The 26,874-nt window shown below is 37.1% G+C and overlaps 2 protein-coding genes across 7 annotated transcripts; both read right to left on the minus strand.

Annotated features, from left to right (window-relative positions):
* Nucleotides 1–7,331: 7,331 nt before the first annotated feature.
* On the minus strand, nt 7,332–8,183 carry LOC107817769 (uncharacterized). Its single transcript, XM_016643633.2, has one exon. The coding sequence runs from the start codon at nt 8,181–8,183 to the stop codon at nt 7,332–7,334; it is 852 nt and encodes a 283-aa protein (XP_016499119.2).
* A 463-nt stretch (nt 8,184–8,646) lies between these two features.
* LOC107817773 (long chain acyl-CoA synthetase 1) lies at nt 8,647–15,785 on the minus strand. 6 transcript variants are annotated; one of them, XM_016643643.2, is made up of 20 exons: nt 15,530–15,785; nt 14,831–15,067; nt 13,889–13,952; nt 13,699–13,788; nt 13,542–13,598; nt 13,391–13,439; nt 13,180–13,256; nt 13,025–13,064; nt 11,735–11,829; nt 11,435–11,602; nt 11,087–11,197; nt 10,913–11,000; nt 10,756–10,822; nt 10,594–10,669; nt 10,122–10,239; nt 9,715–9,960; nt 9,478–9,617; nt 9,195–9,377; nt 8,994–9,113; nt 8,647–8,889 (listed from the first exon to the last, which is right to left on the minus strand). In XM_016643643.2, the coding sequence occupies exons 2-20, from the start codon at nt 14,980–14,982 to the stop codon at nt 8,839–8,841; spliced, it is 1,992 nt and encodes a 663-aa protein (XP_016499129.1). In that variant the 5' UTR covers nt 14,983–15,067; nt 15,530–15,785; the 3' UTR covers nt 8,647–8,838. The 6 variants fall into 6 exon arrangements, with proteins under 6 accessions (XP_016499129.1, XP_075094008.1, XP_016499128.1 ...); XM_075237907.1 differs by having other exon boundaries at nt 15,541–15,708; XM_016643642.2 differs by having other exon boundaries at nt 15,452–15,574.
* Nucleotides 15,786–26,874: the final 11,089 nt, after the last annotated feature.

Here is a 26,874-nt window from a genome sequence, read left to right on the forward strand (position 1 = left end):
GATATTCCCCCTGAGAACTAGATCTCCACATTGTTCCCCCTACGAATTAGCCATATTCTCCATGAGAACCAGACCAAAGGAACTGATCACAACTGGTTCCTCGAGACTATTTGGCAAATCATCAAAACACAAAATAGCATAACTTATCAATTTCTCCCCTTTTGATGATGACAAACTCATAATTGATATTCCCACTGAGAATCAGATTCCTTACAAGTACTGATCACATCTGGTCCCTACCTGGTTCCTCGAGAATCGTTTGGCAAATCATCAAAACTTGAAATAACGTAACTTAGAGTAATTTTCCCCTTTTTGATGATGACAAACCCAAAATTGATGTTCCCCCTAAGAACTAGATTCCTCATATGTTCCCCTGCGAATCAGACCTATAATAACCATGTTATCAGCAATGTTCCCCCTGCGAAGCAGAGCTATCTTTCATGCACAATACAACATATCAATTTGATTTTGTTCCTCCCCCATGTTGACACCTATGTAACTTTCCCCTTTTGGCATCATTGAAAAGAATAACAGAAGAAGCACAACCAAAAAGAAGTTCAGCAACAGTAACTCATACCACTTGGGCAACACAACATAAACAATAACAAGAACAACAAGTGAATGTCATTGCACAAAATAAAGTGATTTTCCATAGTAGAGTAATTATAACAAAAGTACAATAGTTTCAACAATACAGAATATGATAATTTAAACAACTAAAGTACCAATGTCATCAAACATAGGGATCAAAAGAAGATAGGAATTCAAGGGAATTTGGAAGGCGTGAAAGACATAAATCACTGGGCTGGAATAAAAGTAAGGGTCTAAGGCCTTGATGAGCATGTCCATTCATTCATTCACAATCCTTTGATCAATGATAATTTGCTCTAAGATCCTCCACTTGTTTCCTCAATCATTTATTCTCACCCTTCAATTGAGCATTCTATTCTGCCAAGGGTCCACAGGGACCTAGTTCTCTACCCATCTGAGTAGGCTAAATCATCAATCAGATCATCAAGAATCTCCCCAAGCTTTCTCCTTATCAAGAACAAACTCAGTCCCAATTTTTACTCCTTCTTCATAAACGTTGGGACTTGGAGGAACAATGAGGTGATTCTATTTTTGGAACTCAACAATGTCAAGAAGTTTCTTCATTTTTCAGCAATATCATAGTCAACACTCTGCCTAATAGCACTTTTTGAGACTTCAGAGTCTTCTACCTCTCCAAACCGGATAACTCGATCTTTTGCTTCTGTAAGGAACCAAGTTCCTCACTCACACTACCCTTTCTTTTTCCTGAGCGACCATGTCTCCCTCTTCTTCCTCTCAATATGTTCACCCTTATCATCTGTTGCATCCTTCTCAACCGACTTTCTTTTCTCCATTTTGATCCTTTTTGAATTCTTTCTCACACGTGAAGATTTTTCGGCTTCATTATCTCTTCTAAATTCACCACATCACGCCACTTCATCATCAATCAACCTACTTTTCATCAATCCTTTTTACTGGATCAGAAGTTCGTTTAAACACAGAACTCAAAAAGAAAAAGATCATCATTAGAATTAACATCCTGAGAAGGACTTAAGGGATCATGTCCCTCATTTAGTTTCCCCTTTTTCAGCACATTCACCAATTCCTCCATCCTTCAAGACTTCTACAAACCCAGCAACAATTTCAGCCTCACGCTCTAGAATATTAGATCTACCCCATTCCCTTTCAGTTAAACTCCCATCAAAATCTACCAAAGACTTCTTGGGGTTTTGATTCATATGGAGTTAGGATTTTTGAAGGTGATAGAGTTGGGCTCACTTCTGGTATATTTGGAGAGAAGGATTCTTTTTGATAAAAGGTTGATTTTGGTTTTGAAGAAAAGAATCGATTTTAGTTGGGTGTAAGAGAAGGAAGTGGTTTTTTGGGGCAATACGTCAGTTCAGAAAAGGTTTAACATTTTGGACTTCAAAAATTAGGAGAGAGGCGGGAATAGATTAATGACATGACACTTTAGCAATTTAAAAAGACATATAAGTATTGGAGAGACTACTAACCTGAGTCGTAGGAACCAGGTTCCTTGACGGTTTTTGAAAATCTGAGCAAAGACTTCTAGAAGTACAATGTCACTCTTACTTGTTTTGTCCTAAAATTGCCATGTGTGTATACCTGTAACAATATAGATTTGAGTTAGATGTCACCGAAAAACACTTTTTAGCATTGTACCTTTCCTTCTAAACATAGCCAATTATCGAGGGACCAGGTCCTTAGTTGAGCTTAATCAACCCCAACTCCATACGGTTTCTTTAAAAATGTTCCCTGCTCAGCACCTTGGTGAAGATGTATTCTAACCGGTTCTCCGTCTTCCTAAACTTCATACAAATAAGACCCTTTTCAACATTATCCCTCAAAAAGTGATATCGCACATCAATGCGCTTTGTCCTCTTGGGTTGTACCGGGTTCAAGTCAGCTTTACCAGTAGAAAGAGCCTCAAAGTTTGTTTCTTTGTACCCCATGAGATCAAGCATGACCCCAAAAAATATTTCATTCCAGATGTGCTATTTCTATCCACCAGATATTCAACACAATCAGCATCAGCATATCCAACCAAGTCAAAATTATCTCCTAAAATAGACAAGGACCAAGTCCTGCGTTCCCTTAGGATACTTCAAAATTCCTTTGGCAGCCTTCAAGTGAGATTCTTTTGGGCCAGGTTCTAATCAGTGTTCTATCTGAAATCCTAGGGATCAAGTGCCACACTTTATTCTTCTCAAACTGATGGAGTTCTTCTTGCATATCAGCTATCCAGTTAGCATTTTTCTATGTTTCTTTGATGTTTTTAGGCTCGATTTAAGACAAGAAGGCTGAGAGGGCAAACATGTTCCTTGACTTAAATCTAGGTTAAATACATAGTCTATGGGTGTGATTACAGTTTGAAGGGATGTGAACTCTTTTGCTTCCAGTTGGATACTTTAACTTCAGAATTTGAAGGACCGGGTTCCTCCATATTTTAAACATCATTGGCATCAACAAAATTATAACTTTCACTCCTTTGTTCTGTATCAAGAGTACCTAATGCAGCATCAGCAACCCTATGTTCAGCTTCAGTCGAGGTAATAGAGGGACCAACTGTGCCTTTTGGAGATTCTGCTGCATCTCCTTCATCGCTCTGCTTGACTTGACTCATCAAAACAGTCTTTCTATTTGCAATATCTATAGGTTCACCATGAGCATTTGTAAATTCTCCATCTTCATCTTCTTTGTTATGTGACCCTTTGCCACTATTATTGAGAACAAAACATTTTGCATCCAAAGTCTCTTGGGTAAGTCAGCTTGGGTTTTCTCCCATTGAGCAGTTCATAGAGAGACTTCTCGAGAAGGAACCTGATCATGCACTTGTTAATCAAGTAGCAGGTAGTGTTGACTGCTTCAGCCCATGAACCAGGTCCGTTATAACCAACTTGTTCAGCAAATAAAAACTCGCATGCCCTAGTCGTTTGCGCCATAACTCAGCATCATCATTAATGGCACTTAGGCATGTTAGATCACCATTATTCAGTGAATCAAAGTCTACAACATAGATGTTCTTGAACCTTTTGGCTATCAACACCACTTTACCAGTTTTGAGATTGGTGACAGTGCAAAACAGGAACTTCACTTCATTTTCCCTTATCAAATATTTGAGACACACTCAACAAGCTATATTTCAAACCATTCACATGGTACACATTTTCAATTGCATGGGAGAGTGTTTTGCCAATTTTGCCAACACCAATAATATAGCCCTTATTGCCATTTTCAAAGGACACACTCCCGCCTTGGAAGGCCTAGAGTGAAGAAATCATCCATTCTTCCAGTCATATGCTTAGAGCAACCGCTATCCATGTACCATTTTTTGACTGCTACCTCTCACTCCAGCCTGCACATGAAATCACTGATTAGACTTAGGAACCCAAGCCAGCTTGGGTCCCTTATAAAGTAGAACGGGCGGATCAAACTTCTTTTCGCCCATGCAGGCAACATATATTTTCCTCTTAGAGGACCAGGTTCCTCAACAGTATGCTTCTTTTCAACAAAAACTTTATTTTTCTATAGAGACTGGATTTTAACTTTACAAGAGTCCTTGTAATGGCCAGTTTGACCGCAGTGAGTACACAACCAATTATCATCCACAGTTACATACTTGCTATGAGGATTATAAGAGGTTTTAGCCTTTTGGAACCCGATTCCTTGCCTGTTTCCACCATTACTCTTGTACATAGACGTTATTACATCAGAGGACCGAGTCCATTTAAGTGACTTATCAAGATCATTTTAAACCTTTTTCAGTTCCTCCTGAAGTTGTCTATTCTTTTCAAGCTCAACAACAAGACTTGTTTTAACTTTCTTAAGCTCACTCTCAAGTTCAAGTTGAGCCTCACTAGCCACTTCTTTACCCTTAGGGATGTCCATCCATTTTTTCGTTTGGTTTTTCAACAAGGTATTTTCTCTAGTTACTTCTTCCACTTGTTCCTTTAAATCTACAATGAAAACTACCATATCATCCCTCTCTTGTTCTATGTTACCAACTTCTTCAATTAAAGCATTTTTCTCATTAATGAGGCTATGATAGGCATCAATCAATACATTTTTTAAGGACATTAATTTTTTCTTAGAGTAAGTTTTCAAATTTCTTTGAACATCAAGAAAACTTACCTCATCTTCCTCCTTGTCCTCCTCCTCATCAGATTTGGCCATAAGTGCAAAGATTGACTCATATTCTGAAGATTCATTGTCAACAACCATCATAGATGTATCTCCTTGATCATCTTCACCTTCAGATTCACCGGAGGAATCTCTATGGTCAGCCAGGGGTTGCTTCACCATGTTGTCAGCAACATCTCTTCTTTTCAACTTTCTGTCATGGACCTGGTTCATCTTAGCAACCTTTTCAGTGTGGTTTTGTAATGATCCTGCTTATAAAGAGGGCAGTCTTTAATGAAGTGTCACGACTTTCCACACTTATGACAACAATCATTTCCTTTGAAAGTCCTGCTGGAACTTCCTTTATTTGGGATTCCACCATTTTACGAATCATCTTTTGAAATTTTCGAGTGAGATACGTCGTGTCAGATTCATCACTACTAAAGTCGATGTGGGCAGCTTTGAGAACCAAGTTCTTCTCCTTCTTGGGCTCTCTTCTTTCAAGATCTTTCTTTCTCTTCATCTCATAGGTCTTGAGATTTCCAATGAGTTTATCAATGGTTAGCTTTTGCAGATCCTTGGCTTCGGTGATAGCATTCACTTTACTTTACCAGGAACCTGATAAAACACTGAGTATTTTTCGGACCAACTTGTTTCTTGGGATGACTTCTCCAAGGGAGTGAATCTCATTGATAATGGAGGTGAAACGTGTGTGCATATCTTGAATAGACTCATCCTTCTTCATCTTGAAAAGCTCATACTTAGTAGTAAGCATATCAATTTTGGACTGCTTAACCTGAGTAGTTCCCTCATAGGCAGTTTGAAGAGCTTCCCAGATCTCCTTAGCAGACTAATAAGCTGAGATACTGTTGTATTCATCTGGTCTGATGCCACAAACAAGAATCTTCTTTACCCTAAAATTTTTCTCAATAGCCTTTTTATCAGCATCGTTGTACTCCTTTCTTATTTTTGGGACTGTAATTGTTCCCTCACCAACAGTTATCATGGAAACAAAAGGGCCATCACAAATTAGATCCCACAACTCTGAGTCCTCAGCCATGATGAAGTCATGCATTCTTGTTTTCCACCAACCATAGTATTGGCCGTTGAATCGTGGTGATCTGTACGTTGATTGTCCTTCCTCAAAATTTGGTAGAGCAGCCATGTAGATCCTTTCTAGGTGTTAACCCTTTAGAAAGAACCTGCTCTGATACCAATTGTTAGAAACTACGAGTCCACTAAATTATATAGAGAACCAGGTTCTCTATCAGTTCCCAAGTAAGCAATAGACTGTAAAACCAAATAGTATAGGGAACCAGATTTTCTATCTGTTCCCACAGTAAATAAAGAATACGCGATATTTACTTTGAAAAACTCCTTGCTCAATGGATTAAAAACCACAACCTACCCTAGTAGGATTTCAGCTCCACTAAACCGAGCAAACTTCTGATTACAACCTATTGCAATCTAAGAATTAAACTCTTAATCCCTCACCCCTTACAATAACTCTATTGTAAGCCCTTTGTAATAACTCTATTACAAATCAACAAAACTTGACTAACTCTAGTCAAGAAACTAAACCAAACGGTGGTTTAAATCTGTCCTGCAAAGACACTTCTTGAAAGTAGTGTAAGATTATAAATGAAGAACAAAATAACAAAAACTCAACAAACCTAAGGACTTAAGATATATTCAATCTTTGGATCTGGTCCTTGAGGTTGCAACAGCTTTGTTCTTAAGAGATGAGGTGGCTAGCACTATAATATGAGTTTTGGATTTGCAAGTGTTACACAAATGAAATCCCTTGTCTCATGTTGATAATATGTGTGTGTGAAGTCATCAAGGATGATGCAATAAAGTGTCCTTTAGGTTGGACTTAGCAAGCTACAGTTGTGTTGTTGTACTGCTGACAGACGGTACAATGCAACAACTTTTACAATTATAGAGTTGACTACATGACAACCAGGGGAACTGGTCCCTATATGTTCCCTCTTTTGTTCTCTTATCTGATTTTATTGAGAATTGAACCAGACATCTGACTAGTTACTCTGAACGCAAGGGAACTAATTGTATCAGGTTTCTTATCTGGTTCTCTTATGAAGTTTGTCAAATCATCAAAACAAAAGACGCATAACTTATCAATTTTCCCATTTTTTTATGATGACAGACTTAGAACTGATATTCTCCCTGAGAACCAGATCTCCACATTGTCCCCCCTACAAATTAGCCATATTCCCCATGAGAACCAAACCAAAGGAACTGATCACAACTGGTTCCTCGAGAATCGTTTGACAAATCATCAAAACATGAAATAACGTAACTTAGAGCAATTTACCTCATAATTGAAGAACAACAAATTCCCGAAGTGGTTGTACATAGGTATTGAGAAATTTTTGTTATGGATTTTAAAAAAAATATGCAAGCAGCAAGAAGGTTGAAAATAAGATTGAAAAACTATCTCTAAAATTTTATTAATTACAGGGCTTTAAATAGACAAATAAATAAAGTAGTAGACTCTTCCTACAACTAAATTACTAAACTCTTACTATAATTAAAATTCTGAATTTTCTAGCAGACTCCTCCTAAAACTAAACAACTAATTATTCTAGAAAACAGTAGCAGTAACAGATGCAAAATCCAACACACCTCCTTGCTTCTGTCTAAAGAAGGACATCCTCAATTCCTTCTTCTGCTATTAGTGCTTGTGCATGAGCATCTTTGAACTTGCACACTTTTGTAACATGACTTTTTTGTTTGTAATTTCCACATAATGCATCAGGTCTCCACCAATAAAAATTTTCTAAGTGTGTTTTCTTTTTGCAATATTTGCAATAAGGATAATCGACTTTTTCTTTTTGGTGTTTCGCATAAAAAATACCCTCAGTAACTTTGTCTTGTCTGAAGGCCCTTCTTTGCTCTTGTGCTTGAAGAGCACTTATTAATTCTGCAACAGAGATGGTAGAGAGATCTTTAGACTCTTCCAGAGAGGAAATTTTGGATTCAAATCTCTCGAAAATTGTCACAAGAATTTTTTCAACTATCCTGTCATCTTTGAAATCCTCGCCAAGTAACCTGATTTTATTGACAATTAAAGAAATTCGATCAGAATACTTAGCGATGGTCTCATCATCTTGCATTCTAAGAGATTCAAAATCTCTTTTCAAATTTAAAATCTGATTTTGTCTGCCTCGTTCACTTCCTTGATACTCCTGTTTGAGTGTTTCCCAAGCCTCTTTTGCTGTCTCACATGCAATAATTTTAGAGAAGATTGAATCTGCAACTGAATTTTGAATTATAGTTTTGGCTTTGTATTTTTTGGTTTTCTCATCTGAATGAGCTTTGATTTGGGCAAGGGTAGGATTTGCAGGAAGTGGTTGTATAAGTTTGTCTTCCATTACAACTTCCCATAGATCATAAGCTTCAAGATAAGATTTCATCTTCACTGACAAAATCTGATAGTTTTCACGAGTGAAAGTTTGTGAGGTATTCAAAGAGAGACCGCTGCTTGCCATTGTTAAAAATTTGGTTAAAAATCGGTATGGATAAAAATGCGTATGGTTTAAAAGTGGTTGAAATTGGTTGTTTTTCAGCGAATTCAGAGATCCGTCAAGATCAATGGAGGCTCTGATACCACTGTTATGGATTTTAGAAAAATATGCAAGTAGCAAGAAGGTTGAAAATATGATTGAAAAATTATCTCTAAAATTTTATTAATCATAGGGTTTTAAATAGCCAAATAAATAAAGTAGTAGACTCCTCCTACAACTAAATTACTAAACTCTTACTATAATTAAAATTCTGAATCTTCTAGCAGACTCCTCCTAAAACTAAACAACTAATTATTCTAGAAAACAGTAGCAGTAACAGATGCAAAATCCAACAATTTTCTTATGACAAATCCGTCAAGTGCTATAATTCAGTGTTATGCATATGAACCAAATTATGTGGCATAAATATAATCGAGTCTGGCTAGTCTTATGCAAAAAGATTTCATAGAGGTGCTTAATTCAGAAATTATGACTGCAGTAATACAGATCATTCGTACAAAAACACTGTTATATCAAACATTAACTCAATATATGTATAAGATCAAATTTTTACAGCACAAAACTCCACAGATTTCTCAGTAGATCGAGAGTTGCACTGCCTCAGCAATCGAAAATGTTATTAGCGTTTAGGTACTGCATTAAGCCTTTGGTAGAGATTATCAATTTCCACCTGCAAAAGAGTATGAAATTTGGTTATTGTCCAATTATTTCTCATTCTAAAGAACTGAATAAATGGACCAACTGGTTAAGAAGAGTGTGCCGAAAACTCATCACCTTGTAATGCTTAAGCAATCTCTCCCTTCTTTTTTTCATTGTTGCTGTTACCAAGTCCTGGTTAAACTCAAAGGGTTGAGGTTCTAGAATCACGCCTTTGATGTACTCGAAACCTCTTAGCTGTTTTTTATAGAAGTTAGATAAATCAAACCGCTATTACAGTACTACTCCAACAAGACTTAAAGATTGTATATTCCTCACCTTGTTCCTTTCTGCAGCAGTTTTCAGCTCAAGGAAGATATATTGATTTAGCTCTTGGAGAGAACAAAGTTCAGGAATTGAACCCTTGTGTCCATTTTGATCGGCCCATTTTTTGGCGTTTCCTTCGTGTGGCACCACAACTGCCACCAACATGGACTTGAAGCTGTCCCCATATACCCATATCTGTAAGTACACAAATTAAATTTACATGCATTGCTCTCAAGAACATAATAATTCAAATTTGATAAGCTTTTCATGAACTCGAATATGATATGGTTCTCACATCTTCAATGATGGGCGCAATACCATAAACCTTTTCCAGATATTCCATTGCAACATATTCTCCTTGAGATAGCTTTATAACATTTTTCTTTCTATCAATGATTTTTACAACTCCATTAGGCAACATTTCTCCGATGTCACCTGGATACGCTCAAAGGATAAAGTAAATAACGTAAAGATCTGTTTCATATATAGTGAAACAACATTCTTAGCATATATCAAATATAAACTGATCAACCTGTATGAAACCACCCGTCTTTGATGACCTCTCTTGTCAATTCTGGATTCTTGTAGTATCCAGTAAAAGCGGTCCTCCCTCTCACGCATATCTCTCCCCGAGAAGGATCTCCTAGGGGATCATAGCCCATTTCTGGAACTTCCTCCAAACGCACTTCTGTGAAGACAAATGGTGGACCAACCGTTCCAAGCATGGACATTTCATCTGGATGCCCAATGGTGGCCAAACCACAAGTCTCCGTCAAACCTATACATAGAACATACTTTGGATTATAAAAAGAGTGTTTAAAGTTCAAAGTGGAAATGACAACTCACATAAGTTAATGAAGCAAACCACTTATAGTGTTTCAATTGGTAGAAAACTTAAAGTGTTAATTTTTCATTTCCAGAAAAATAAGCTAGATTTACCATAGCCTTGGAGGACGAAGCCACAGGAGGTAACACGCAAGAATTCTTCCACCTCAGTGCCTAAGGGAGCACCACCAGAGACTATTAGGCGAATCCGGCCACCTAACCTATTCTTTACCTACACAAAAAGACCAAATAAATGTGTCAGGAGACATGTATCTGTTCTTTCCTTGTCCATAATTGAATATACTTTCTCAAAATTGTAAGATCAATGCAGAAAATGGGAATACATTTTTTTTTCCGGGTAGTTGAAGTTCCTATGATTAAAGCAGGCAGCCCCGTGAAACATATGAATATGCTACTGCTACTTAAGAAGTTCTAAAGAATGCTTATATGCTGGTGTCCACATTAAGAGTAGAAAGATGGTAGCTGCAACTTAAAAGTGAAGTTTCACTCAGGGCACAAAATAAGCATACATTATTTCATGAAATGTTACAAGAAAGTGAGAACATAATTAGGAAAAGAATACAACCTTCCTAAAAGCTAGCAGATCAGCCAATGGTGAAGCATACTTCTGTTTGTACCCAAGCTTCATCCATTTGAGTTTGCTGATTTTTTTTAGATAGAATTAGAAAGGATTAGCAAACAACAGAATATAAAAATTTGAATAGAACAAACAAAATCAGAATATTACTAGTTATATAGAATGTGGAACATGCTCCTCCTAAAGGGATTGAGTTCTCCAAGTGCTTTCAAAACACCTGATAATCATAATTTGAGACTTGATTACCATCATTCGAATTGTTAATAGGTAGCATCTATATAATTCAGGAAAAACTAAGATTTCATGCCTTCGTGAATCTTTTCATAAACCCGAGGTACTCCAGCCAAAAAAGTTGGCTTCAACTCCATCAGGTCTTCTTGTATCTCATTGATATTCTTCAACACAACAACGACAAGAAGAATCAGTCTCGCTAATCATTAAATTAAAAATTTGTTCGACACATTTAGTTCAAACACCTTACCCCATGGTAGTAGCCAACAGAAGCACCCCTATGAAAGAAGAATTCTTCAATCATCCGATCAAGTATATGAGCAAGTGGTAGGAAAGATATGTACACATCATCCGGCGTCATCTATTCAGAGATCAAAGATTAGTTGGAGAACAATAAAATTTTGCCACTTCTGATATGAGGATTTGTCTAAATAAAAAACAAAAGAATCATAAGGCCTAAGAGATTGCCAGCACAAATTATAAAGAGCGATGAAAGTCAATTACGAAGAGAACTTAGAAATGGAAATCATGATAAGTTACATGTTTATATACTAAGAAAGAGATGGCCTGAAATTTTAGGAAAAGGATCAGTTCTTACCTTGTCTTCAAATTCTTCCATAAAATGATCAACTCCTGTTACAGATGCTGTCATATTTTCATGAGTCAATATTACACCTTTAGGTTCTCCGCTTGTTCCACTAGTATACATGATTGTACATATGTTTAATGGCTGCGGCGGTGAAGGCTCCAATGGATTCTCTTTGCCCTGGGAAAAACAAAGGATATGGAAAATATTCTTTAAGATGAACAGACACCTGAAAAAATAAGTACACTAAGGGCTTTATCAATAGTGTTTAGGCCATCGGTGCAATACTGCTAATGGCTTTTAGTAAATTACCATATTGAGGAATTCATTCCAAGAGTATGGCTTAATACCCATAGAAACTGCCTTATCCTTCTCTTCCTGCTGCAGTGAAGTGAAACACACAAGCACTGCAACCAAAAACAAACTCGATAAAATGATATGCAAGCATACTGGGCCCAAATGTTCATATTACCTGTCAAAGTAGTTAAAATGATAAGAGGCATACTGCAGAAGTTATGTGTGATCAGGAGGTAATGTAATCACAAAGAAGGCTTTGTTGGCTTTGGGACAGAGTATGTCTACCTAAAGCAGCTGGAGGCTACAACATCACCAATATACAAGTGTGGAATAAAGCAGCAATAGCAAAGACATTTTGGGATGTGGCACATAAGGCAGATAAAATGTGGATAAGATGGATTCATCTATATTACATCAAAAGGCAAAACATCTTTGAAATGAACATACCAAACCAGGCAAGCTGGATGGTGAAGAAGATATTGGGGACAAGGGATGCTGTCAAGCAGCTGCAAAGAGCTACTGTACAGAAGAAAACTATCATCAGATGCATCTACAATCAGCTACTGGGGAATCATCCTAAAGTTGAATGGAGGAAGTTGATTTACCATAATAGAGCCAGACCTAAAGCTGTATTTACTCTATGGTTGCACTGTCATGGGAAGCTAGCTACCACAGACAGACTTCTCAAATGGGGTATCAATGTACAATCACTATGTTTACTGTGCCAGGTATCAGATGAAAGCAGGGATCGCCTCTTTGGGGAATGCAGTTTTTCAAGGGGATTGTGGAGCAGATTATTACAGTGGCTGCAAATGCAAATTCAAATAGGACAGACATGGACTCTACTCTTCAGGTGGATAATGCACAAAGCTAAAGGGAGAACAACCGCAGCAAAGACTATTAAAATGACATTATGCAGAATTCATACATGCAATATGGAAGCAAAGAAACAACAGAATTTTCAAAGGAGAAGCTATAGATCAAGAAAGTATAGCCAGGGAGATAGCATGTGTATGTAACATTAGAGGCACGAGCGACATGAGGACCCAGCTACAGAAGTTGATCTTTTAAATTTGCAATCCATAACCCAGCTTTACATGTATAGGCTTAGACTGCTGGATAGTAGAACACAATAGGAGGTTGATTGTCTTTTGTTTACTCAGAGTAGCTAGCTGAGCAGAGCTATGCTTGTTTTGTAATGTTTCTACTGGTGATTAATATAATATTTTAATTACCAAAAAAAAAACTCGATAAAAAAATGCCAATCTGGCAGCTGCAACCAATATAATAGAGAGGCAGACTTACATTTCAGGCGTTTAGCATGTGTGCACTCTGAATTTAAAAGCTGCAAAGATAACATTTAAAAGAGATCATCATATAGCTCAGATATCCAAATCAAGTAAAGGTCAATAGCAACAAAACACAAGAAACATTTAAACTGTGCTTTAGATGATACTCACTTCTTTCACTTTCTTATCTTGAACAAAAACGATATCAATCTCGGCATGTTCAATAATAAAATCTACAGCGCCCGGTCCTACATCAGCACAAAGGAATGGAAGTTAGAGAGAAACAAAATTCTCAGGTAACAAATGACAAAACTTAAATGTATAATTTTGATATTAACAGCATAATTTAGTTGCTTTTTTAATATGTGGAAAGATTATTTACCAAGTGTATCATAGAGAGGGACACATATTAAGCTGTGTGCACTGCAAGCCTGCAAACAAATTAAATAGTCTTATCAAATTATGCGAATGAGCAACTCTTTTGGCAAAATTAAACGCATTATGTTTACACATGACCGAGAACTTAGGCAAACCTGCATTGCTACTATCCACTGAGGACAATTGGATCCATAAATTCCAATTCGAGCACCCTGTTACACATGCAAATATTACGTATTGTATTTGACTTATGTGACATTCTTAAGAAGCTAAAATTGATAACAAATGCTAAGTTGAGCAACTATTCCTTACAGGTTCAATACCGTGAGCCCGTAATGCAGAACCAGTCTGCAAAATCTCTACATAAGCTTCTTTGTATGTTTTCCAGAGATAAGGACCCCACTATTTTTAAAAAGTTAAAAAGAAAGAAGATGGTGAGTAAATTCAGAAAAATAGTACTATAATAAAGGATGACAGAAAACCAGATAACGTTGGACTCCACCTTTCCATCCTTAAAATCACGCCATCCCAGCATCTTATTCCCTGGATATTTTTCAACAGCTGCTCTGTTGATCAAAAGAATATATTTTTCTTTCAATTCACGTAAATAAAGTAAGTTACAGCAAACTATTTCTTTTTTAGTCCGTTCCAAAAAGAATGAACATTTCTAAATTTGGAAACAATTTAGCTTAAACTTCCAATTATATGAGAAGCTTTTATAGCCACACAAATACTCTGCAGCCACACAAATACTCTTGACCTCTTTTTGACTTGTTTAGGACCACAAATTCCAAAAGTCTTATTTTTTCTTAAAATCCGAACCCAGTCAAACAGGTTCACATAAACTGGAACCGAGGGAGCAGTAAAGATCTATGCTTCACTTTGACACTATACTAACTTTGGATACAGAAATAATGGAGAAAGGGCAGCCCGGTGCACGAAGCAACCCGCGTTTACGCAGGGTCCGGGAAGGGCCGCACCCCAAGTCAGAGGCGAACCTATGCTATACTGAGAGGGATCACCGGCACCTGTACAGTTCAGTAAAAATTCCACGTATTCATGTATGTCTTTGGAAAATAGTGATATATTAGTACCGCTATATGCAAATCAAATTTTGGTGGAATCCAGAAATGCACCGCGGACCTTTAAATCCTAGGTCTGCCTCAGTCTACCCTTATGCAAGCACCAGTGGCTTGATTACACGGCTCGAACCCATGAACTACAGGTAACGCGGAGACAACTTTACGGATGATCTAAAGCTCCCCTTCAAATAATGGAGAAAGTAACCAAGAAAATCTAAAATGGACTTGGTTTCTCCTGCTCCTGCTTTCTTGTTTTCGTTGAAGACATAACTAAGAAAATAGAAATGTGCACTCTCAACAGATTAAGCTTTTAAATGAAACGTTCACACAAAATCAGGATTAAGCTGAAGGGAAAATGTTACCTAAAAAGTTGCCAAGCTGTAGACAAATCAGGATCAGTTGGAGGAAAACCATTTTTAGCTATTGGATTTCGATAAACAGGACCAACTGATGGCTGTCCATTTTGGCCTTCTTTTCCCTCCTCCACTTTCAAACCAAACATGCTCATGCTCATTTTTCCAATTCTTCCGACTCAGCCCAAAAAAAACTCAACTCAAGTATGGATATCACAAACTCCAGCTTAGTTGGTCCAAACAGAGCTGCATAAGAGGAGTAATGACCCTAATTAATGTTGCAGCTAACTAGTTTCGTACATGAACAGAATAATATTGATTATTCTTATCAAGAAATAAAAAACAATTGCCTAGAATTCAACAGTGTGACTAAAACAGAAGCTTAGCAGATGGTTTAAATTAAACTTTTGTAAGGAATATAAATAAAGTGGGAATTTTGATATTTGAGTATTTTACAAGATAGGCATAAGTACATGGTTTTTGCTGTTGATGCTTTGTTTGTACTTTTTTTTTTAGTAGGGGTAGTTGGTGGTTGGCGGTAGGGAGAGGGAACTAAAAGAATGCAGCAAAATGATGTGAGATGAGAATTTATGGATCACATAGATAACACGAGAGCCGTTAGAAACGCACCAAAAAACTCTTTTTTTTTTCCTTTCCCTACATTAAGCTGTGCAGTGACAATAAAGAAACCAACGCATGTGAAGTTACCATTTCCATACCCCGGTCCCCTACAAATAGAGAAACCAAATTCGCGCCGCGTAACCCCATTTAAGGGCATTTCCTATCATAAATTTCTTCATTTTCAGGACTCAGAACCGTAGAATTCTGGTTAAGTAGGGAAGAATCCCATCAATCTTATCACATCTCTAGTGGTTCATTTACTCGTTGACATTAATGCAAAGCAATTTGATGGAGTGTAAAGACGAATTCAACTGATTTCAAAATGAGTGATCTTATTGTATTTATATGTTTTAAATGTATTTTTGTATATAAATAATTCAAGCGGAGAATAATGAGTTCAATTGAATTCGGGAAGCTGCCCTAAATTAAATTCGTCCCTAGTGGCGTGACCTGACTTGCACCGACTATGTCAATTAATTGACTTTGGCATAGGAAGGTGGTGGAGAAGGATGCAACAGCCAAGATTTTTGAGACGCCTTAAATATACAGCTATCTTTCTTTCTTGACTTGACTAATATGTAAAGAGTACATAGATGGATGATCTCAAGAGGCTATGTATTAATGAATAATATGTTAAAAGTACTCAGTTGGAAAAGCCAAATATATTAATGAAGGGTCGGCTGAAAACAGATAGGTAGTTGAAACCGGTAAAATATTACTGATACTATTGCTGCTTTAGTGCTATGTTGCTAATTAGTAATTACTGGTATTTTCTACTCTATTTAAAAATAAATTAGATATTTTTAAATACATTTAACTTTAAACTTTTCATTTTAGTTGTAAATGTATACCTACCAAAAATCTTGTCTTTCTTGTTTGAACGGTGTGCCTAGTCAAACACGCAGGAACAATTCGAGTTTTTTTTTTTTTTTGGTTGGCGGAATTAAATAGTAATACTAGCTATTAGCTGTATGATATATATACTATGATGGATCTAGACTTTGGTCCAAACTTTTGTATTTTATAAAAGAGCCTACCATTTATTATTTTGTAACGATGTTGCTTCGTCTTCTCGGTCATCTGATAGTATATCATGTAGTTCATTATAAAAATGATAATTTTGTATCAAATTTATTTATGTTCAGGACTATGATTTGCGATAATATAATGAATGTTATTGATAATTGTACTGTTGGGTATTTATAATAGTTTTTAGAACTTGTGGGTATAAGTCATGTTTCATGTTTTTCCAAACCAAACTTCACCCAAAATAGATGTCCAAACACATTTTCATCTTCAAACCAAACTTCACCCAAAATCAGATTTTTCAGAATAAATTTAAGAATCTATGGCCAAACGCTAGCTTAGTGTTTTTGAAATGACCTAGTAAGATACTTCTTCTTTTTTTAAATAGAGCAACTATATATCGTACGTTTTCTATCAAGTAACGGAGCCATTCTTGCACGATATTAGCTACTCCCTCCGTTTCAATTTATGTGAACATATTTTTTTTTTAGTCCGTACCAAAAAGAATGACATTTTTCTTTATTTGGAAACAATTTAGCTTTATGCGATGATTTATAGCCACACAAAATATATGTGCCTCATTTTACACCACAAGTTCAAAAGTCTTCTCACTTTTTTTAAATTCCGTGTCCAGTCAAATGAGTCCACATAAATTAAAAGGGAGGGAGTATTTAAAAATGTTGACATCTTTGATTATTTCAACTTGCAACAGGAGACATGTTACTCTATTTGGAAAGTCATAATGGCATTTAAGAAAAGATGGCAACAGTAGCTGTAGCAGTATAAATGAGTAGTACGACATGCAGTTGAAATCTTTAGCTATCTATTTATTGTCATCATAATAAGTGTCCGAAACCAAAATGTATGGGGAAAAAAATAGTGACCAAAATATATATAACGCCCTTTAAAAGGAGCGCTATACCTTAACGGCCGTTTGCCCGTTAAGGTATAGCGCCCTTTTAAAAGGCGCTATAGTTGAACCTGAAAATACCGCGTTATACATATTATGTGGGTCCACCAATAATTATTTTGGGCTTAACTGACATAACAATAATTCAATTGAGTATAGCGCCCGTATTTAAAGTGCTATACCTAAAAGAATTGTATCCCCGGATTAGTTTTTGCCTTATTTAAAGAGGTTAAGGATTTTCTAAAAATCTATTCACAAATATTCTAAGTCTTCTCAAATATTTCTTCGTTAAGTTGTTTTGCATTTTGTCATAATATCTGAAGAGCGAAGAATAAGGATTTCATTATATTGGGGGTGAGGTTGTGATGGCGAATAACTCAGTAACATATAGTTTATCTCCACAGTGTCAGGTTAAGTTGCCACTTACAATGGAGTGCGATACATTGGTATCGTTGTTATGTAAAAAAATGAGTGTGAGCAAATGTTCGGTGAACTTTAAAGTAACCGGAAGATATCCGTATTCTGTCACTCCGCAAGGGATTGTTTGTTATGCTGAGTTTAACATCGAAGACGATGAAACTCTGAGAGATTTTTTGAGGATTACGAATGAATACCGGGAATTTCTTGTGATAAAAATATTGGAAATGTATGTCAAGGTTGAAGATGTTGAAGACGTTCGCAATAATGAGTATGGATATCCCTCAGTCATCGGGTAGTTATTTTAGAGCAGTTTTAGCCGAACAGGTTCCGGCTGAAAGAGTTTGGCCTGATCTAAACTTATCTCCACGAGCGACTGAGGAGCGAAGAAATAATTTCTCTCCTAGTTTACATAATCCACAAGACGAGTGGTAAACTTCAATTTTTCTTTGTGTTACGATGTTTATTTTTGCTGTATTGAATTTGTATTAACACTCATATATTCCACATGGGATACTAGCCAGATATGAATTTTACAAGTTATAAACCAACGCCCAGTTAAAATATGCCTAGTTTTGGTGTGTTGGATCATGGTGATCCATCCGTGAGTCATCACCAACAGGATAATGTCCATCATGGGATGTCAACATATTACGATTTGTAAGTGAAGTGATATAGCTATATGTAAAGTATTTATCAATTTGAGTAACTCATTATTTTGTTGGTTGTGCAGTGAAAACGAGCATCCTGAAAGTCTTGTCCTTACTCAATTGCCCGAAGACAACATATTTAATCGGGATCTGGCAGATGCACAGAGTCAGGAAGAGAATAGTGATTATGACAACAATGCCGATGAGTCTAGAGATGACACACCCTTCCCTGACGAGGGTGATGATGATGAGGAAGAGAATATTGGACCTGATTTAACGAGGGAGCATGCTCCATCTCCTGTTAGACCAAGAGTGTACGAGTCTCACGTGCCGTTTCATTCAAGGGAGATTCCCTACCTTGATCATTTGCCAAGTATTCCGGATGTGGATGCCCTCACAAAGGATATTGACGAAATTCGGACAGCAATGTGGGATGAATCTAGAGCAACGGTGCTGTCAAAGGGCATATTTTTTCCCGATAAAGCGTGCCTAACCAGGGCGGTGCTAATATACAGTATAAAAGAGTATCGTGAGATCACGGTAAGCGAGTCATCTCCAGATATATACAAGGTAGTCTGTCGTAGATGGTTTACGGGTTATAATTGGATGCTGCATGCGAGGAAGAAGAAAACAAATATGTGGGTTATGGGTAAATACATTGGCACCCACAATTGTAAAATGGACACATTCAGTGAGAATTATTTTAACTTAAATGTTGACTTGATTTCTCTTGTCTTGATTCCACACATTGAAGCATCCATAAGGTACAAGATCAAAGAGTGTATAACATCTGTCCACTAGGAATATGGGTGCACCATTACCAAAAGAAAGGTATTTCTCGGGTGCAAACGTGCGTTTGAAATTGTTTATGGTAACTGGGATAAGTCATTTGCATCTCTACCCAGGTACATGGCTGCATTGCAATACTTTAACCCCGGGACTGTTGTTGAATGAAAGCTTGAGCAAAGTCCGGGAATACTAGAACATATATTCAAATATGTGTTCTGGACATTTAAACCAGCAATTGATGATTTTCTGCATTGTCGGACGGTAATATCCATAGACGGCACTCATGTCTATGGAAAGTATGATATTAAGTTATTGATCGTCATTGCAGTAGATGCTAATGGAAGTATATTTCCCTTAGCTTTTGCTATTTGTTCCAATGAAAGCCAAGAGACGTAGACGCTATTTTTGAACCATTTGAAGGAGAACGTTGTCAGACAATGTTCATGTATTTATCTAATATCTGATCGGCATAGCGGTATTTTAAGTTCTGTACAGAATTTTCCTGCATGGCAGGAACCGTATGCCTACCACCGTTACTGTGTGAGGAACCTGAAGGCTAATTTCTAGAAGGCATATCCCAACAAGGACTTGCATGATTTAATGTGGATGGCTACAACAGATCACCAAGAATGTAAATTCAGGAGGCGCATGGAATCGATCAGGCAGGAAGACGAAGGAGCCTATCGTTGGTTGATGAGACATGAGCTTGACAAGTGGACATTGCATGCGGATGGTGGCAGACGGTGGGGAATTCTGACTACAAATATGTCAGAGTCTTTTAACGGGTTATTGAAGTCTGCACGTGGATTGCCTCTCACTGCCATGATGCGGATGTCATTCAAGCAGACGGCGGAGAGGTTTGTTAAAAGGACTAGAGGTGCATCATCATTGATGGAAAATGGGTGTTGAATTTATGCCAATACCAATGAAAAGATTTGAGAAATACAGGAAGAGAGCACATTGGCATTCATTTTTGTAGTATTGCAACGAGCGAAATATTTTTGAAGTTCGCACCGCTATCCATCACAACCGAAAAAATAATACACACATCGTAAATGAAGCCAAAAGGTTATGTTCTTGTCAGAAATGGTCCATCTACCACATGTCGTGCTCACATGCCATCAAGTGCTTTCAACATACAGGTTTAGGGGCAACCAATTACGTTGATAAAGAATATAGTATTGTTGCATACTTAAACACCTATAGTGGGCACTTGCAAACAGTGGGTGCTGAGCATTATTGGTCGCCGGAACCATTTAAAATGGTGTGTAACAAGGACTATGTACATCAACGACAAGTGCAAAAAAGAACGTGTATACATAACCAAATGGATGTTGGTGATACCGTTTATGCGCGCAAATATGGCATATGCTCGCAAACAGGACACGACCGTCGTAAATGTCCTTCAGCTAGTTTGGGTGGCGGTGGTAATTCAGCTCCTGGTGGAAGTTCATCTAATGTGCCCAACTATCAAGGTTACACGTAGTGTTTTGTTTCCGTAATGTAGTTGTAATAAATGTATGTACCTGTTTATCATGTAGAATGTATAAAATAAAATTATGTTTCCATTGTTGTTAAATCTTATTGATATTTAACATTAATACTTCATTACAACAATCTAACATAAATCCATTTTTTTTAAAAATAATTGTCTTATCGACCTAAAAAGTTGCTCGCCTGCAAAAGCTATCTTCTGGAAAAGTTGTATTGTAACCGAAAGAATCTTTAACACGCGAAGCATAGCGCAGTGAAATACTACGTTATGTGTGTTGTCTTGTCGACCTGAAAAGCTGCTCGCCTGCAAAAGCTAACTTCTGAAAAAATGGTATTGTACCCGAAAGAATCTTTAACACGTGAAGCATAGCGCGGTGAAATACTATGCTATATGTGTTGTCTTGTCGACCTAAAAAGTTACTCGTCTGCAAAAGCGATCTTCTGGAAAAGTTATTTTGTACCTGAAAGAATCTTTAACACGTGAAGCATAGCGCAGTGAAATATTACGTTATGTGTGTTGTCTTGCCTATAAAAAACTAGCGCATTTTAGTTATTATTTGTGCTTAACCAAAACAAATAGCAAAACATTCCATAAATTTTTTATTTTTCTTGCATTAATAAATGTCTGGATGCAATGACCAACCAATGTGCTATTGTGGCAAACGTGCGATTTTGAAGGCATGTTGGTCAGATGGTAATGTTGGGCGCAGATACTGGATATGTCAACAATCGTTTGGACGCAATGACGAAAATTAATGTATGTGTGAGGAATGGTATGATGAACTCATTAACCAGGAATACTACAAATCATGTTTGCAGTATGTTTGGAATATGAACGGTAAATACCAACGCCAGATCTCTGGAATGCAACGAGAAATTACGGCAGTGCAGGAGAAACTAAAAGAGGCGGAAGAAGAAAAAAATATGCTGGAAGAGAAATTTAAGTGGTTGGAGCAGAGAATAATAGGCGGTAATGACTAAACAAACACATATATGTGTTGAGTGTAGTATTTTATCTTTATGTTTTCCGTGTCATGTATTTTCATTAGTTGTACTGAATTTAAATTATGTTAAGTTGTTATGTTTGTATTTGTGTTGTAGTATTAAAATAATGAAGAACCGGAGAAATAAAAATATAATAATCATATAATATAAACAATAAAAATTGTTGCTATTATTTACTGAATATCATATGTACATAAAATAAAATAAAAAATCAATGTGTCCCACATCCCGTATGCTTTAAAACAGTTGTTGGCATGAGGCGCATCCCATCCCGCCCAGCTACACTATCAGGATCATCCTCATCACGTCGCCTCTTTATCGGAGAATGCATTGTAGCATGATCGTCAATAGAGCTGGCAGGCTCGGTAGAAGGGGTCGTCGGTCCAGCAGTAACCTACAGAATAATAAGATATTTTAGTATATGAAATATGTATTAGTAATGTGCGTGTTAAGTCACATAAATTTAAATTGTCTTACCATGGTCTCGTCAGGCTCCTGAATATAATCATTCATCGCAGCCATGTCAGTATCGCACAAGGTGGCCTCCGTGACGGGCGAGGATGAAGCCTTAAAAAAAATATTTACATAGTTATGACTAATCAATGAGATAAAAACAAATATAAATAATAGTAATACAAACAAACCTGCGCCTGTGAAAGATCCTCAGCATCCCTCGATGATGAGCCATAACTCAGCCGGCACTCACTATCCACATCTCGTGTCGGATGATCATCAGCAACGGTCGATGGGTCAGGAAAATACTGACCCACTCCTGTCGTGTAATAATCGTGCCCGCGATCAATAATGGAGCTGACGGGGTCACCTGCGAAATCCCTGGAATAAGCTGAAGGCTGAATGATGGCATATCTCTAGGAGCATGGTCTGACTCATGGTGGTCACTCGGCTGATCAACTCCAACATCCTCAACAGGTGCCTCAACGGCCCCTTGCTGGGGACCACCTCCTCGCCGACCCCCATAACCTCGTGGGACATCCCTACCTCTCTGGGCACGCCTGCCACGTCGACCATGTTCCGGCTCCATTGGTGGCCCACGATGGTACTGCTCTGGCACCACATACTCAGCCTCGTATCCTAAGCGCTCATCATCTCAGGCTCGTCTCAATGGTCGGGAAGCCAGATCGGTAACCTACCGGCCATACTCGTGCAAGGCGACTGTTCCCTCGCCGGTCTGCTGCTGCATCTGCAGTCCCAACTGGTGGAACAGATGTAGGCCAATAACTTGCACAACATGTAAAATATAAATTACGGAACGCTAGGTTAACGTTATAAGTAAGTATACCAAATAACATACCAGCCCATATGGAACGTACCGACCGCCAGCGCGATAAACGGGATTCCCGACGAAAAGTCGGGTAACGCTGTGGTACTAGCCTATATACTCATGCTCACCATCTGTACGGTCAGGTGGAGGGGGTGGCGGACTCAGGTCATGCCGCTGGTCCCAAATATCGATCTGCACCTCTAGCCATGCCACATATGTCTGGTCAACCCTGTAACGATCATCCCGCTGGTAATGTGTCATATGCCAAGCGGGCAGTGGCGGTACAAACTGCGGGGCGACCAAATTGGCGAAGTACTCACTCGGTGGCATGATGCTCGACAATATCGAAACACATCAATGGGACGGAAGAGCTCCACATAATTCGGTCGGTCGAGCAATAGTCGGGCAAACCAGCTATTAGCTCGTTATTGTATGGCCTCCAAATGAACTATTAAGTAAAAACAGGAAACGTGAGTACACACAACACATATAAAGCCAGGCCAAGTAAACTTAGGTATACATTTACCTGTGCGCCCTCAATCAAATCCAACAAATCCCTGCAATAGGGGAGATTATGTCGATCCTCGTACTCCCGTCCATATCCTCGCCTATCAACCCACCTCCTAGCTAAAGGGAGAAACGGAGGTGGTGCATCCGGAGCTAAGGGTGGTAGAGGTAGTTGCAACTGCAGGAACCGCTCCCAAACCCAAACCTAATATACAACGTGGACATAAAATTTAAGGTATATTTTTACTAGGTATATTATAATGAAGAGAGTATTCGACTATGTTTTCACCTGCAGCAGCGGCAAAAATCCGGCAACGTCTCGCTGGGTGCCCATGCTCGCCCGGCACATCTGCCGGTACAAGTAACCGAGAACAGCAACACCCCAGCTGTAATGATATAAATCATCTAGCCGCTCAAGGTGATGAAGAAATCTCAAGCTAACTAGGTTTCCCGAAGTGTTCGGGAACAAAACCCCTCCAAACATAAGCAGCAGCAGCAACCTCGTGTATCGGTGAATATGAAGCTCTGGTGTATCATCTGTGATGTCAGCGTGCATCGCCTCAAAATGCTGCCGGACGGGCGTCAACTGCAGACGACTAGCCCCAATCAATGCAGTCTCATTCGGTGGCTAGAAACCGGTGAGTCGTTGCAGCATCTCCAGGTACTGCGAACTCTATACTCTATGATGGCATTCGGCAAAGCAACAGGGTGTCCATCAACGGGCAACCCAACAGGACCTCCACGTCCCGAAGCGTGATAGTGGCATCGCCAATGAAGAAATGGAATGTGTGCATCTCCGGTCGCCACCGCTCTATCAGGGTCGTGATCAACGACTAATCCAGCTGCATCCGGCCGATCTCCACAATCCTATAAAAACCCGTATCCTAGAGACGTCTGACTATACGGGGATGGAGAGGGGGGCCCTAAGAAAGTCCCACATATTGTCTACTCTCCTGGCGCGGAACGTCTGGGCCAGTAACTGTCCCTCCCATATATAGGACAACATATGCTCGCCCTGTAGCAACAGTAGCTCTAGTGTGGCAGGTCCGGGATGCAAAGGCGGAACTTCCATGTCAGCTACTGTAAATTGAACAATATTAATTACATTATTTTACTTTAATATGTTAGTTTATTATTTTACATGTTAGTTTTATTATTTTATATATTTATTTGTTACTCACTTATTTTTAACTATAATAAAATTAAATAATTAATTTTTATAATTATACAAGATTTAATTATTAAATATTCACATATGGGTTCCGGACTCGATATTTGAGGCCTAGTAGTACCAAGGTATCCTGAATTCTTGTGTTCATGATGAGAAATTTTTTTCGATTTATCACTCAATAGGTCTGTTATTTTAAATGTTAGTTTATTATTTATATGGTAGTTTAATATTGTATATGTTAATTTTATTAATTTATATGTTAGATTTATTATTTTATATGTTAGTTTTATTATTATATATTTTTGTTTATGACTCACTTATTTTTTACTATAATAAAATTAAATAATTAATTTTTATAATTATACAAGATTTAATTATTAAATATTCATATATGGGTTTCGGGCTCGATATTTGAGGCCTAGTAGCACCAAGATATCTTGAATTCTTGTGTTCGTGATGAAAAAATTCTCCCGATTTATCACTCAATAGGTCTGTTATTTTAAATGTTAGTTTATTATTTATATGGTAGTTTAATATTGTATATGTTAGTTTTATTAATTTACATGTTAGTTTTATTATTTTATATGTTAGTTTTATTATTATATATTTTTGTTTATGACTCACTTAGTTTTTATTATAATAAAATTAAATAATTAATTTTCATAATTATACAATATTTAATTATTAAATATTCACATATGGGTTCCGGGCTCGATATTTGAGGCCCAGTAGCACCAAGGTATCGTGAATTCTTGTGTTCATGATGTTTAAATGTTAGTTTATTATTTATATGTTAGTTTAATATTGTATATGTTAGTTTTATTAATTTATATGTTAGTTTTATTATTTTATATGTTAGTTTTATTATTATATATTTTTGTTTATGACTCACTTATTTTTTACTATAATAAAATTAAATAATTAATTTTTATAATTATACAAGATTTAATTATTAAATATTCACATATGGGTTTCGGGCTCGATATTTGAGGCCCAGTAGCACCAAGGTATCCTGAATTCTTGTGTTCATGATGAGAAATTTTTTTCGATTTATCACTCAATAGGTCTGTTATTTTAAATGTTAGTTTATTATTTATATGGTAGTTTAATATTGTATATGTTAGTTTTATTAATTTACATGTTAGTTTTATTATTTTATATGTTAGTTTTATTATTATATATTTTTGTTTATGACTCACTTAGTTTTCATAATTAAACAAGATTTAATTATTAAATATTCATATAACAATACTTAGTCCGGGAAATATTGTTGTTTTATCAACTTTTTTGGCGTATTTTTGGGTATAAGAGATACATAAATGATTAATTTCAATAACTACAAGGATATTACGCTAAAGGGCACTATATTTTACTACGCTAAAGGGCACTACATTACAAATGCGAACACTACATTAGGCAACAAGATACCACTACAGGGAACTAAACTAACAATTTATCTATTTTACTAGTCTTTTAATAAATAAATAATCTAAAGCGGATAACAATAATAAATTAATTTAATAAAAAAAATCACGAAAATACATATACCACAGTAAAAAGTAACTAATTGATATTTTTTTAACAACTAATAACAATTTCTCTATTTTACTAATTTTTTTAGCACACTAATACTATAGTCCGGATAAAAAATAACAAATTAGTTAAATCGCAAAACAATCACAAAATAACATAGAGCACATTAAAAACAACTAATATGTATTTTTTATACGAGTTTTAACAAAAACTAAGTCGGAATACCTCGATTTAAGGTTTTTGAAAAGTTGAAGATTTGGTGATTTGGAGCCGAAACGAGCAACTCACTACGAGATAACGGCTTAGCTAGGATGTGGGACCGAGAATCTATACTTTTTGTGGGACCGGTGGGCTCCACTTGAGCTTTTTTTCGTTGACAATGGGGGGGACTGTTTTTTTTTTTTTGTTTGAAGGGGAGGGGAAATCTCTAGTTTGGTGGGGAAGGGAAGGGGACGGATTTTTATGTGGGTATAGCACTTTTTATTAAGACGCTATATTATAGCGTCTTAATAAAAGACGCTATACCTTCCCGCTCTTTTCAGGTTCAACTATAGCGCCTTTTAAAAGGGCGTTATATATATTTTGGTCACTATTTTTTTCCCCACATATTTTAGTTCTTTGAGTCCAAAAGAACCATATTTTGGTTCC

Source organism: Nicotiana tabacum, chromosome 19 (assembly GCF_000715075.1).
Source record: "Nicotiana tabacum cultivar K326 chromosome 19, ASM71507v2, whole genome shotgun sequence".
In the NCBI taxonomy this organism is placed as follows: domain Eukaryota; kingdom Viridiplantae; phylum Streptophyta; class Magnoliopsida; order Solanales; family Solanaceae; genus Nicotiana; species Nicotiana tabacum.